The following is a 15,535-nucleotide window of genomic DNA, read 5'->3' on the forward strand; positions in this document are numbered from 1 at the left end:
TGAAAGACCATTTGCCTTATGATAGCCATCAGTCAAGTTAGTTCTCTATCTTCTCTACCTCTATCTTAAAAAATATAACATGGGAAGGATCTATTTTTATTTCTGAGGGATATCATGTATTGTCAAACTTTAAGGAAGATATTTGAAACTTCCTGATGTGAGTTTCTTGAGAACTTGTCTCAGGCATGTGGTCTAGTCTTTTGGACAGCAGCCTTTTGCTATTCTCTCTACATTTTGTTGGGTTTGTTAGAGAAAGAAAAAAGTTGATTGTTCTGTCATCTGCAGCTGATCCAATTGCACAGGTGCACCAGGCATTCTGTGAGAACCTGCTGGAGAGAGCTGTTGAATCCCTCGTGAAACCTTCGGTCCCCAAAGGGGCTGCAGGCCAAGATGATGAAGAGCCCTGGTAAGCTGTTACCATATTCTATTGGCACTTTTCTCAGGAGTGAGCTGGAGATTCTGGACAATAATTTGTTTCTGCTCTGCTGGTTTCTGTAGGCCTTGCATCCAGAGAAAAGGCTGAAGCATAGGTTCTACGTATTGTTAGGAGCAGCGTGTTGTGGAACAACCCACACTTGATGCCATTAGTGGCACAGCAGAGGCACTGTGGTCATATCCAATCTACAATGCAGCTTGGATGTATGCCAGAGCAGTTTCCCCATGCAATTTATAATTGACTTGCAGATAATGTACTAGGCAGGAACATTCTGAAGTATTATGGGCTTGTATCCATTACTGGGACCTTTGCAAGCAGCAAGGTCAATTGGTTAATTATTTCTCTGTTTGGAGAGACAGGGGAATAGAGAAATATTAGCATGCGGCTGTATCAGTGATGGTTCCATGTTAAAAAACCATTCATCCACCAGAACTTGAATGTGACTACTGTGGCTGTTTTGAAAGTTCTGAAAACAAAGAGGGCTTGCTGCAAAATATTATGCCCTGACCCGTGAAATCTTTAGCTATGTTACCGTTATTAAACTGATGTACTCTAGAATATGTGGCATTGGCATAACTAGCAAATATCTGTCTTCTTCTTGTGCTTGCAGTGAATTTGCTAATGCTTTGGAATACCTGAAGTTACTTGGTTCCTTCATGGACTTTATGGGAAGTGGTAGACCCCCTTTCACAGGAAATTCTGTATTGAGGTCTGCCATGGGTAAGTGTCTTATGACATGTATCCTGAATTGGTCTTGCTCCCTTTATTTCATCCTGAAGATAAGGAAATAGTTATTACTGAGTTATAGTGTTTCTTATAATACATCTTTTTAATAATAATAATAATAACATTAATTTATATACTGCCCCTCAGAATGACTTAACACGCACTCAGAGCAGTTTACAAAATAAAATTCAATAAAACAAAATTAAACTATATCAAAACAATATAATTCAAAGCATGATCACAGTTTTATGGCATCAGTCTTATCCAAAGTTCATTTAACATACAATTTAAATGTAAAATTTCATCCTTCCAGTGCTCAGTTGTTACAAAACACAAAATTTCCCTGTGAACTTCCTTCTCAAGTTTAAAATATGGCAAGTATCAAAACTGCAGCAGAAATTTAAGGTGCAGGGAATGTGCTGTGGTGCCTGCTTTTATATTGTTGCAGTACTTGTTCAGTGCTGCTAAAATCCTAGGCACTTCTTGCCCGATAGAGCTGCCAGGTAATGTTCTGTAAGAGGAAAGGAAATGCTCTATGAAGAAAGGCTGAAGGAGCTCAGTATGTTTAGCTTGGAGAGGAGACAACTGAGAGGTGATAACCATCTTCAGGTACTTGAAGGGCTGTCATATAGAGGATGGTGCAGAGTTGTTTTCCATTGCCCCAGAAGGTTGGACCAGAACCAACAGGTTAAAATTAAATCAAAAGAGTTTTCAGTTAAACTTTAGGAAGAATTTCCTGACAGTTAGAGCAGTCCCTCAGTGGAATAGACTTCCTCAGGAGGTGGTGGGCTCTTCTTCTTTGGAGGTTTTTAAGCAGACTAGATGGCCATTTGACAGCAATGCTTATTTATGAACCTAGGCAGATCATGAAAGGGAGGGCAGGAAGGGTTACATCAGTGTTTAGTTCTCGTGACCCCTTCTTACATGCCCAGGGTAATCCAGTAGCAACCTTGGGGTCAGGTAGCAATTTTTCCCAGGCCAGTTTGGCCAGAAGATGGTGTTTTGCCATCTTCTGGACATGCAGTAAGGGCACTGTGTGTGGGGGGGAGGGGGGCGTAACTGAATTTCCTGCATAGTGCAGGGAGTTGAACTAGATGACCCTAGAGGTCCCTTCCAACCCTGATTCTATGATTCTAAGAGCTCTCATGGTAATGCAAAAATAGAAATGGAATGATCAGGACAGGTATGATAGCCTGTGACAGGCCTCTTGAGTGTACTGCAGAGGGGAGACTGTCTTTCAGGACGAAGTGCCTTGTCAAATTGCAGTGTGGGCCATGATATTAGTCCTACATCACGTAAACCTTTTCTCATTCATCATATCTAATTGCTCCTCTTTTGTGGGTATCAAATCCATGTAGAGCTTTGTGGGGTGGTAGTTGCTGAGTGAGAAAATCTAAGGTAAGAAAGAATAAATCCCTTCATTTCACCTCTACTTCAGTCTAAATTTCCTTCCCTTAAGCTGCTTTCATTTAAAATAAGTGGTATTGGTTCATAAGCTCACTTGAAACAAATAGCTGGTTCCTAAGACTGCCTTGTTTTTGTCTTTGCATTCCTAGGGCCTGATGTGGTCTGTAGGTGGTGGTCATCAGCCATCACTATGACAATCAGCTGGCTCAAGGGTGATGATGCCGCTGTGAGATCACAGTTCACCAACGTGGAGCGCATTCCTAAATGTCTGGAGATGACTGAGTATGTGAATGGCTTTTTTTAATACTTACAACTTTGCCTTGCTGGTTCTAAATTGTAAAAGACACATAAAAATAGAGTTCCTTGAGCCTGGTAAGCCTATCATTTGTTCATAACAAGTTCATAAACATTTGATGTAGCTATATTTGATGCTTCTTCCTTCTGTGACTCCAAATGCAGTTCTGTCACATGTTTGCAAACCAAGCTGGAGTTTTTCAATATGGTATAACCTTAAAGCACCTGATAATGCTCCTTGAAGATGATGGATACAGAGATCATTGTGCAAATTTAAATGCTTGTTAGTCCATGTTATGAATTCTTGAGAGATGGTTGCCCTTATCTCTGTCATTTTGCACTCAAGTACGTTGGTATTTTATGATAGTGCCAAAATAGCAGTGCCCACTCTGCTTTTTTCTGATTTCTTTTACATACTTAATAACTAAGTTACTGCAATTGGCAATATGCTCAGAACTGCCTCACATACTACATTTTTAATGTGTACACACAACCGAAACATCAACAGCATGGATTCATTGAAGTGCTCCCATTCCATTACTGCTACATCAAGTATAAGGTGATGTTGAGGCTGGCAGTTCTGGAGTTGCAGTGACCTCCTGTTTGCTCATGCAGACCCTTCTTTTTCTAGCCTTCAGGTTTAGGTGGCATTGTGGATTTGTTAATAAGGGGGCTGGAGATGAAGTCGCTGACAGTGTGATCTTTTAGGCTATTTTTAAGTCTTTGTAAATGAGAGTCCTGATATAAAAAAAAAGCTGGAGGTATTGTCTCTTTTTAAAACAATGTTGTTCACAGCCCCAGGGCAGAAAGACCTTTTCCTAGTTATACCTTCCTCCCTTCCTCCTAGGAGTGCCCTTGTGAAAGCTGTCTTCCATGTGTGCAAAGCCATGAATGCCTCCTTGTCAAGTAAGGCAGATGGGCAGCAGAGCTCCTTTGGCCACTGTGAAAGAGCCAGCACTCATCTTTGGAACAGCCTTAACATGAGCAGTGGAGTCTCAAGCACAAGTCTCAACAATGTAAGAGCCATTTATTGTCTGGCATCTGTGTAATTCTCTGTTCTAACTTTATCCAAGGCGTACATTTAGTCCTCCTGTTGAGTGGGCAAACGGCCTCTCAGGTTTTGTCTGGGAATGAAGCAGCAGCAGCAGCTATCCTTATTTTCCATATTGGCCGTTGAAGAAGTGGAAGATCTCTTGCTCCTCTTGCATGTGGCTGAAATTGCAATGTTCCCTTTCCCAAAGCAGTGCTTGAGAAGTGTACCTGTTGTGCTGGCTTTGCTCATCCTTCTTATTTTCGCTCTTCCTTTCCCTGTTCTCTTGATAATGCTTCCTGAGTGAGTCGTTCCAACAGAAGATGCTATGTATAGTTTTCTGTGGGTGAGAACAATGCTATAGCCCTGCATGTTCACCCTTCATGCTTTAGCATTGCAAAGTGATGTGAAGCTTGGCTTTCAAATTCTCTCAGTATGAAGGTCTAAATTCATTACTCTTGTTCATAATTACTGGGTGGTGGCTGTAGTGCATTGTAGTTGCATTGCATGTTTTGGTGGTACTCGTGCAATGTTTCCGCAGTGCAATACAGAGGCTTACCTCACCTCTGCATCTCAGGTGGGATTAAACAATGTAGTATGGGATTGAGCGGGTACAGTACTAAGAACTGTTAATTAAAGTTGAAATTGGAAGAAGTCAGAAGGCTATGTAGTCCAAATACCTTCCCAAAGGCAGGATTTAATCACCCAGCAGCTCCTTACAGATTTATTTGCTTAGGCCAGACAGCAGTGTGTCTCCCTCCAACATAGAACAAAGAGTTTGTAAGCAGAGAGCAAAGTTCACAGAAGTAAGGAACACCAATGTATGGTAGGGGACAAGCAAAAAAGTCTACTATAGCTTCTAGCCAGTTTGCTTATTATTTGTGGTTTGAATGAGTCAATCAAATTTCTTTCTATGGTTTGACCTAATAGTAAAGCACATACTTTTCTGCCACTAGAGGGCACATCAAGTTCAGATCTGTGATTATTGATCTCTTATGGTGCATTTTTGTTCTAAGGATGCATTCTTATGATCACAGTTCTGTATTCTCTGGGTATTCTTCTCCAGTTAATGTAGATTTAGACTCAATGTGTTTTGCTTTGCAATGCATTCTCAAAGTCACTTGAATGCTTTAAACTGCCATTGTTTTGTACTCTGTCAAGGGGGCTAAACAGTATTAAAAGCAAAGTGAAAATATATCTCCCATCTTCTATGTTTAATAGGGTTTCTTGATGTTCTCTTTAGTTCCAAATTAATATAAAGTAGTCTCGGATTTATTTCATTTGAGCGAAATGTTTATATGTTCCTAAATGATGTCTAAATTCGCACTTAAATAACCTGGTAATCATTTTTTAGTTGGAAAGTTATGCAGTATAGAATTTATTAGATAATTTCAACATATAACAGATCTTCTGGGATAAACGGGAGAAAGTCTTCAAAATTACGATCTGTGACTCAACTTGGAAGTTTATTCTTATTAAAGGAGTTACTTTGTCTCTTTGTATGAATACTAAATAAAATCCCTAAGATTTTTTGAGGAAGTCTTATGCAGTTTGATCAACTGGTTGTTGTGTATCTTCTGATTCATTAGTAGTATTGCTTGGGTATCTTAAAGAACTTGTAAATAATGATCATTATGAACTTGAGTGGAGGAGTATGCTTTAACCGCTTACTGCGGTTAAAAATTTTATAGTGACTAAATGGTGCTTTAGAAAAGAGCAAGAGTTCAGTAGCACCTACAAGACTAACAAAATTTGTGGAAGGGTATGAGCTTTTGTGAGTCACAGCTCACTTCTTCAGATATAGCTAGATCTAAGTGATGCGTATAAAAAATATAACTTAAAGTATGGCTTAAGATCTGGGATGTAGCAGAAAATGGCAAAACTGAGTACATTCTGCTAAGAAATGACAAAAAAACCCAACAGAGATGTCTTTAGTATTCTTGGAAAACTGGGGCGGGGGAGGGGGCTGTTGGCATGGTCTGGCCCAGGAGACAGATGGATCTATATGGTTTCCTGATACGTCTGTGGGTTTTCAGGTCGGCAGGGTTGGTGCTCCTATTGCAGCCCTGGCTGACTTGTGCAATGCAGCGACGACCTGATTGGTAAACATGATTGCTTTGCAGTGCAGTCTCCTCTCACATGAAGCCCAGAATGCCCTATAACTTAACTCAGGATTTGGAGACAGTAAAACAGTTTCCACCTTTTAATGGTTGAGGACTGCCATAATACTTTTTATAGCTTGTTTTAATGGCTATTTTATACTGGTGGCTTTTATGCTGTTTTTATTATTGTTGAGCCAGATGAAGCAGGACTCTGAAGAGGCAGTTTATATTTATTTTCTAAATCTATATATTATGTATTTAATATTGTTTGAGATGTTTGACTTCTCTTGTTCTTAGTAAATCTAAAAAGAAAAAGACGATTAAACTTGTGACAGATGTTGATGGATGCTTAATGTCAGTGATCTGACAATGGTGGGATCATTATGAATGCTCAGCACCAGTGCTCAGGATATTTGCATAGTCCCTCTAAGGGTCTGAATGCAATTCGGGGTTTTGATCTGTAAAGGAACACAGCATACCTGGTCCCCACCCCCGTATATTGTCACAAGGTTGTATTCAGCTAATCACATGTACTTTCATTAAAGCACCAGATTCTGACTAAATTGACAGTTTCCACTGATTTCCCTTTCCTGCTGCAGACCTCCCTCATGTCATTCCCCAGGATCATTTGTCCCACAGGAGCAGCATTTCATTGAGATCAGTGGGCTGCATTGGGAGGGGGACAGCAGGAAAGTTCCGTTCTGCCATTGAAAAATTTAATCTGGATCTAGCCTGATGCCTGGAGTTGTGGCACCAGTGTGAACAAATTACCCTGCAAGTCAGGAAACTGCAGTGAAGAGAGAAAATCAGACAAAAACATCTCTGCTTCCTTGTATGTACAAACAGAGCACTTTGAACAGAAGAGAAAGAAGGGAGATGATTTCACTCAATTTCTGCTCCTCCTCTTCTATTCTGCAGTATCCTGATCCATGCTGTCTTGGTTGTTAGAATCTATCATCTCTGCTAAGAATTCCCTCTTGATTTTGCCACCTCATTGCCATCTTTAGACAAAAATTGAAGTGTTCTATGCCTTCTGAGAGAGAAGTGATCATAAAATTGTCAGCCTGCTAATTTTCAGCAACTTGAATTCTGTTCTTAAAAGACTATAAAAAGTGACTGTGTATTTTGGCAGTTGCGATTAACTCAGAGAAGCATTAAATGACTGTATGCTGCTGTACCCTGCCATTCGTGGCAAAGGTTTATTTCAGTACTCTTGTCACTGAATGGGTTTTCTCATTGCAGATGATCCAGCTGTTAGCCTGTGACCTGCTGTTGTCTCTCCGTACCACTCTGTGGCAGAAACAAATGACCTCCAGCCAAGCTGTGGGAGAGACCTACCATGCTTCTGCTTCTGAGCTTACTGGATTCCAACGTGATCTTGGCAGCCTGAGAAAACTGGCCCATAGTTTTCGGCCTGCTTATCGAAAGGTAAGGCCCACACCTCCTGTACTAAGTGCATCTGGGAAAGGTAGTAGTGGCTGGCATTTCTGAAGGAAGTAGCAACTGCCTTTGTCCTTTGATTTCTGGCATCTCAGTTTAGGCCGAAGGAGCAAATGTCCTGTGGATTGTTTTGCATAGATATTTCAGCTATGTGTTTGCAGTAACAGTTTACTGCTTGATAAGGCCTCACTCAGAGGTTGAATAACAGCTCAGGTAGAAGGTAGGCCTTCTCAGATTATATGAGGCCATTATTATCAATTTACCATAATCCTGATTAATAAAATGTGCCACAAGTTTTTTTTTAAAAAAATACTAAAACTACATGGTTATTGATCCTGAGGAGTTAGATGTGTTAGTCTGTAGTTGCAAAAAAGTAAAAAGTCCAGTAACACCTTTAAGACTAACCAACTTTATTGAAGCATAAGCTTTCGAGAACCATAGTTCTCTTTGTAAGATGCATCTCTCATCTCAGATGCATCTCTCTGCTGATGAAGAGAGCTGTGGTTCTTGAAAGCTTATGCCTCAATAAAGTTGGTTAGTCTTAAAGGTGCTACTGGACTTTTTAAAAATACATGAAGAGCCATTAATTCTAGTCTATAGAGTATTTAATTTTGGTTTTGCATATAGTCTTTGGATTAAAATAACAAGAATTCTTAATATTTCTGTTGTTTTCAGTTTTACTTGTTTCAGTTTTATTGTTGTTTTAACACAAGTAAAAACTTAAAGGAGACTGCAAAATAATAACTAGGTAGGCTGGGCTCATTCTTTTATCATTAGCTAGGTAGATTGGGTCTGCCCTGAAGTCCTCCCCTAACAGTTACAGGCTTGCCTTTAGAACGTGTCATGGGGCTCAGTGAGGGTGAGGACTCCTCGGGAGAAGAGGAGCCTTGTGCAGCCAGCCAAGCCAGCCCTGATACAGCAGAAGCCGGCAATCAGGAGGAACAGCTGCTGGAAGACCAGAGTCCACGGCCAGCAGCTGAGCCAGCAGCCCCAACACCCTGCAGCCTCAACACCACTGGTGAAGCCCAGCCAGCAGTTACCCAAAGCCCTCAGTCAGCAGCTGAGCCAGCATCACCACTGTCCTTACACTACTGGTGAAGCACTGTCAAGGACATCCAAACCTCCAGCTTCACCCAGAGAGCGCCATAGACAAAAGCAACGAGTGGAACTGCAGGAGAGGCGGCAAAATGCACGCCTCCTGGCCAGACGTCAGTGACTTGTTGAGAGTGATGAGGAAGTAAGCATAGGATAGTTCCCAAGCAGCTGGCCACCAGCCCAGCCTATCTATAAAAGCCTGCCACAGACAGCCAAGAGGCGTGGAAGCAGCATGTCGGAATCCTGTTCCTGCTGCAACCACTCCATTGAATCTGGCCTTGCCCTTGCTGTACTATTGTGACCTTTGGGCTGTGCCTTGACTCTGCTTTTGCCTAGCCCTCGGAACTTGCTGTTAACTGATCTTTGGACTGCTGACCTTGCTATCCGGAGTCTGGAATGGACTCTGACCTCGCTACTGGACCAGCCCACAACAATAAGAAACATGAGAGGGGCCTGCTGAATGAGACTAATGATCCATCTCGTCCAGCATACTATTGCATATAGCGGCCTACCAGTCACACTGGATGGCCAGCAAAAGAGCATAGAAGTTGAGGTCCTTCCACTGATGTTGCCTCCTGGCACTGGTATTCAGAGGTTTACTGCCTCTGAATGTCGAGGTTTCCTTTAGTCCCTATGGTTAGTAGCCACTGATAGAAAACCTCTACTCCATGAACCTGTCTAATCCCCCTTTAAAACTGCCTGTGGCTGTGGCTGTCTTCACTGGCAGTGAATTCCTCAGTGTAATTACTAACTGAATAAAGAAGTATTTCCTTTTCTCTGTCCTGAACCTATTTCCCTACAACTTACTTGGGTGCTTCCAAATTCTAGTATTATGGGAGAGGGAGAAGACACTCTCACTTAACCAGCACTAATAAAGTATTGCTGTTTGCTTTGGTCTTTAAGTAGTAATAGCATTTATAGTGCTGCTTGAGTTTCAGCATGCTTTACATATATTATCTCTCAAATCTTAAAACAACCCTGTTACATATGACGTATTGTTATCCACACATTGCAGGCAGAAGGTGGGGCTGAGACAGAGAGAACAGCGACCTGCCTGATTCTACGTGGCACATTAGTTGGGGAGGGGGGATTTGAACTGGGAACTTCCTGGCCCTGATTCTTAACCATGCTACCTTAAGTTCATGAAAAAGACAGTGTAGAAGATGGTTCTGGGGTAGTGTAGCTGCTGGTCAGAAAGAGTTGTGTAGTGTGTCCTTTTTCAAGGACATATCCTCCATACTCAGCGCAAGTCAATTTGGGATTGTCAACAGGAAGAAAAAGCAGCTAAATCATGTGGAACAGCAGTAACTGCTGCAAGCTTAAGGCATGGATCCAGATCCGCAGCAGTTCAAATGTGTGTTGAAAGATGGTTGAAATGGCTTCTGCGCTTTCCTTCCAGGTGTTCCTACATGAGGCCACTGTACGCTTGATGGCAGGGGCCAGCCCCACACGCACTCATCAGTTGCTGGAGCATAGTCTCAGGCGCCGAACCCCCCAGAGCAGCAAGCAAGGTTAGTAAGCTCTTTTCCTTCTTGCTGAGCCACAGAAATGGCATTTTAAAAGCTAGGGCTGGCTATATTGCGTTGTGCATACATCTCGTGAAAAGAACTGGCCCTCTGAACTTCATGATAGGGGAAAATATGAGTTGCTGATAAGAGAGAACCACGTGTCTGAAGAGAGATGTGATCTGAAGCATGGGAGAAATGATTTTGCTGTAGAAGGGTACTTGTTAGCTTTCTCAGTTTACCTTGGCAGAGCTGCTGTGATTTTGAGAGGCTGAGAATTCCTGTTTTGCAATACAAATCTTGCTGAGTTTTTTGAACCTTGTGCTGCAACATTTAGCAATGTATTAGTCTGCAAAGTGTAGTGTATCAGATAAATGAAAAGACTAATCTCTCACAGATTGAGAATTAAAAATATGCAAATCTCCAAGTTTAACATTTATTTTGGGGGAGGAAAGGCAGGATGGTATACAGTCTGATCTTGTCAAATCTCAGAAGATAAGCAAAGTCAGTACTTGGATGGGCAACCACCAAGGAAGACTCTGCAGAGCAAGGCATTAGCAAACCACCTCTGCTTCTCACTTGCCTTGAAAGCCCCTCGCTGAGCTTGCCATAAATCGGTTACGAATTGATGTCACATACACACATTCATTTTTAAATTACCAGATTTCAAAAAGGTAAAAATACCCCCAAGTCTTTAATTCTTGGTTTTGTTTCGATGATCAAGTGACAGATCTTCTAAATGAATTGGGGAGGGGAGGAGATGAGAAAAGGCCCTTTAGATAAATGGGTGGTCAGTACCTTGGCTGGGAACTAGGTGCCCTCTCTCTGTCCCCTCACTTGCTTCAGTGTACTTGGCTGCTGACCTAACACAGACCTTTTCATTTGCTACCACTTCTATTTTGGAAATAACCTGGTGGAAGAGATGAAGGTTTCTGCACTTCTGGCATCCCGGAGAGGTTGCAAAACAGTCATATTCAAGAGGGCATTTGGATGTGGTTGAAGTTTTGGGCCAAAGACATACAGATTGATGTGCTGTATTGTGGCCAGGGGCATTGGTGTTCTGGTTCTACTTGTTTGGTTTTTCCAAGAGACTTTTAGTTGTTATATTGTTATATTGTTACTCACCTTGGGTCCCAGCTGTGTTGGGAAAAAGCTGGGCTTAAAAAAAGATTTAAAATAAATAGATGCAGTCAGGGCTGCAAAAATAAAAACTAATAAATGAAAAAAATAATGTGCTAAAGGAAGTAAGTAATCATGGTGTAAAGATACTCACTACCTGACATTTGAAGTTGCTAATTTTACAGAAAAGGAAGCTTAGAATGGAAAGGGCTGGGCTTGCCCACCTGTGGAAGTGTCATTACTATTATCGGGGCAAGGCTGCTATGTCTGGGATGCTGGCCAGGTCTCAGCATGGGGCATCCCAGCCTGTGGAATAAATTATTGCCTCAAGCTTCAGTGGGTGTTTTGGTTGTTCTTTCTGGCACACAGCTGCATTACATTGTACAGTAGTTTGCATGGTCTGCATTTCATTTAACTCCCATGGTGCATCATTTACCTGGGATCTTGTCAGTGTTGGTTCTTTATTGTAATGCCTCTTCTTTTCACACCTAGGCGAACTGGATGCTCTTCCTGGTCAGAGAGAGAGAGCAACAGCAATTCTCTTGGCCTGCCGCCACCTGCCCCTTTCCTTTCTGTCATCCCCAGGCCAGCGAGCTGTTCTGCTGGCAGAAGCAGCCCGTACTCTGGAGAAGGTTGGGGACAAGCGTTCCTGTAATGACTGTCAGCAGATGATTGTGAAACTGAGTGGGGGCACAGCCATTGCTGCCTCTTAACCCTGGGAGAAAGAGGGGGCATATCACAGCTTCCCAAAGAACTGGATTCCTGCCCCTTTATACCCCTCCTTTTTTAAACACTGTTCTAGGTTAGGACCATGGAAGTTCCATTTTGCTAGATATGGTAGGTCTTGGAGTAAACTATCTTTTGTGGCTAGTAAAGTTCTCCAAACACTATGGGATGCCTACATTGGAGAGCAGTTTTTCATTGACAAAGAGCCTACAGCACCTTAGAAAAGAGAAGTACCTCTTTCCTGTTTAAGGAAGGGCTGGGTTCAGGAAGCTTGCTTTTCTCCATTTTTACTGAACAATTTACGACCAAAACATCTTTGGAAGCATGTATTGGAGGCTGCAAAGAAGTCTCCTGAACCCTTTTGCCAGCATCTGTGGTCTCTCTATTTGTGGGTCAAGTCATATATGCTGAGGCAGGCCCAGAGAGGATCTAGGTATGGTAACTGTTTTGGTCCTCTCCAGGTTACTTTTTTAAAAAAATTAAGCCTTTATATAGATTCTGTGTTTCTTGGAGGGCTTTGGGTGGTTATACTAGCTCTCCCAGAGAAATGTATCACAGTTTTTATGCAATTTGGGGGTTTTATAGCAATGTTTTGTGGCTTTGCAAGCTGTAGGGCTAACATTTAGGGTTTTTTAATCTCTTCTATCTCCTGCCCCTCACATTGTGTATGTCTGTTTCCTATTGGTCTGCAGAGCTATCATTAGACTAGGGATTGAGCCTAATGGATACTGGAAAGGAGAGGGCAAGATAGGGCTTAGTTAAAAAAACTGGGAAACTCCTTCTTACATACTGATTTCAGCAGCATTTTCTTCCATTTTAAATGTGTTTAGGACACAATCATTAGAGACAGTTTTGGAGCATTACTAACCTAAGTGAGTATAGTTCTGTTCTCCTATTTCCCAGGATACTTTAGGGGAGCCATAAAATTAAGCAAGTTTTATATGTATCGCATGTTCTAGGAGGAAGTAAAATGGCTGTAGCTGTGCCTCTTGTTGGGAGAACAGTTTTTAAGAAAGTAGATTCTACATTGCATGGAGTCTGAGTTCCAGAAACCCCTTGTGCCTACCTCCTGGGATATACTTTCTGTATCCTTGTTATATCTCTCATTTTATCTTTCCAAATCAATAGTAATTCCTCTGTTTTTAAAAAACAAAAGCACCAGCTAAACTCTCAGTTTGGGAACACTTGTTTCTCTGGGAATGCCCATAGATGTGTATGTCACATTGAACTTGCTATTGTTCTGTTTGCTGATGCCTGCCCTTGTAAATACATCTGGACGCTGCTGTGGAAATCAGACTTACAATTAAACTCCGCCCCCCCCCAGAAGCCTCCAGCAAATAACTTTCAATTCAAATATATGTTTTGTAGCTTAGAATGCACAGAAACTCATGTGTGTGTTGGGGAGGAGGGGTATTCTTGTAGCAACAGATACAGAATTTCAGGAATGTTGTCCAAAATCACGCTAATAAGAAATGCATAGCATATGATTGCAAATTGTGAAATTCCACTCATAGAGTAAACCTGAATCTAATACTGCAATAAAACTTTCAACTTCCATATTGTGAAGGCTGCGATAAATTGCCTTTTCTCAATATTCCTGAATATTTGGGAACAAAGAAGATTATTTTCTTGAATGAAAGTACTTTTTTTACCCATATGTGTGGGTGGGATGTGTAAGCTGTTCCATTTATATCTTCTGCCATGTTCTGTCCTCAGAAGCTCACAGTGAAAGTGAACCTTCCATTGTCTAATTGGATGTTACTTTGTTAGCAAGTAACAAAGTGGGTTTGTCTCCTTAAGTTTCATTGCATTATATAGATCATCTTGGATGCTTCCTCTGTTAACTATGTCTCTGCTGTAGCAAAAGTTATGCCTTGGTACAACACATATTTGCCAGGCTGAAATTCTGTCCTCATATAGGTGATTAGAGTGTTACCTTGTTATCTAATGATGTTCCCCCATAGCAGCTTTCCCAGTAAAGGTTGCACTAAATGAGAAGGGTAACAGAAACTACCTCAATGGAAAGGTACCTGCTAGCACAGAGAGATTGGGCTGGTTCTATGCTCCAAATGCAGATCCTTCTGGTCTGTTAACAGTAGCAGCAGTCATGGATTGGCATAGAAGTTGTGTAGAGTGTGGGTGCCTGGCTCTTGAAAACTCCTCCATCGTGAAGAATTCATAGCAAACAATTAACCGTATTGCTAACTTTTAAAATATCTAGATAAGGTAATGCATCTCTGAATGCATCTCCCGTTGATCTGGTGTAACACTGTGGTCATCTCACAGCTCCACAGATTTAAAGCCAAGTGAGCCATTTATAACTGACAAGAGAAAATCCTGCAGCCAAGGTTGGACATTGCAATAAAGGGCAAAGCTAAACACCAGAAAAAAGTCTCTGAGGGCAGGATTGATCTCGTGGATTGGCACAGACTGACTTTGGGTAGATGGGATTTCCAGAGGGTAATGATGCCAGGGCAGACTTTCCTCATACTTTTGGCATTTCTCTGTCTTTTCTCCCTGCCCCTTTGCTATGTAAGTTGCATTCCTCATATGCCTTTTTATACACCTTGGGTCTGTCTCCAGCTGTATCCCTATATTGTTTTTGTGTATATAGTGTAATTTTATATACATACATATATATATATGATGTGAAAGTGTCTATTTATCCCAGTATAATTAGAAATAGGGATACTTTGCTGTAAGATGATGTAGCTGGTGATGGTGTATGTTCCAGTTGTGCGCCCTGTCCTGGGGATCATTGTGTGACTGTTATCTAATAAAGAAAAATAGTACACAAGGTCTGGTATTCTTATTAATGAAGCTTCCTTCATATTTGTGTTCGGGCTGTAGTGAGGAACATCTCAACCTTCCTCCCTATAATATGTGCCTCCCAGATGTTATGATGCTAAAGCAAAAGGTTCTATGGCATTCTAATGCAATAGGAAGCAGTTTAGATTTTGTTCTGAGATCATCATTGGTGTTTCTTTGGGCCCACACAAAATGCCTGCTGCATCAGACTAAAGGTGTAGTCCAGCATTCCTTTTGCTTTAGCTGCCACCAGATGGCTCCGGGAAGCCCACAAGCAGGGCACAGTCAACGCCTTCTCCTATTGTCCTGTGGCAACTCTTGTTCAGAGAGATGCTGCCTCTGAACATGGGTTCCATTTAGTCATCATGGCTAATAGTCACTGGTGGATCTCTATCCCTGGTTGTCTGATTCCCTTTCAAATCCACAAACCCTTCCAAGTTTGTGGCAAACATCTTATCTTGTAGTAGTGAATTCCTCAAGATAATTGTGCTATATAAAGAGCAACTTAATTTTGTTGTTCTGAATCCTTTATCATGATTCTCTCAGATGTCTGTCTTCTAAACTTAAGAAGCTCCAGTCTCTTTAGCTTTTCCAAGGGGAAGTTATTTTAAACCTTTATTTTGGTGGTCCTCTGCATCTTTTCTAGGTCTGTAATACCTCATTTGAGATGGGGTGACCAATACACCATATTCCAAAAGTGTTATTGGGTGTTATGATAGTTTTCACTAATATTAAACTTTGTTGATGCCACACTGTTGCTCACTCTCCCATTTTGCAGAGCTCCCCCTGGAATTCTTCATAATCTGTTCTGGCTTTTACTATTCTGAATACTTTGGGGGTTATCTTG

At 41.5% G+C, this 15,535-nt stretch overlaps 1 protein-coding gene across 1 annotated transcript in view; it reads left to right on the forward strand.

The window, feature by feature from the left end:
* SREBF2 (sterol regulatory element binding transcription factor 2) overlaps nt 1-14,692 on the forward strand; it is a 46,803-nt gene extending 32,111 nt beyond the window's left edge. Inside the window, exons 13-19 of the mRNA XM_054989315.1 lie at nt 286-406; nt 1,047-1,156; nt 2,719-2,851; nt 3,711-3,879; nt 7,238-7,423; nt 9,930-10,041; nt 11,647-14,692. Of these exons, the coding sequence (XP_054845290.1) occupies nt 286-406; nt 1,047-1,156; nt 2,719-2,851; nt 3,711-3,879; nt 7,238-7,423; nt 9,930-10,041; nt 11,647-11,867 (1,052 nt within the window). The 3' untranslated portion in view covers nt 11,868-14,692. The remainder of the gene's footprint in view (nt 1-285; nt 407-1,046; nt 1,157-2,718; nt 2,852-3,710; nt 3,880-7,237; nt 7,424-9,929; nt 10,042-11,646) is intronic.
* Nucleotides 14,693-15,535: the final 843 nt, after the last annotated feature.

This window comes from Eublepharis macularius, chromosome 9, assembly GCF_028583425.1.
Source record: "Eublepharis macularius isolate TG4126 chromosome 9, MPM_Emac_v1.0, whole genome shotgun sequence".
NCBI classification, from domain to species: Eukaryota; Metazoa; Chordata; class Lepidosauria; order Squamata; family Eublepharidae; genus Eublepharis; species Eublepharis macularius.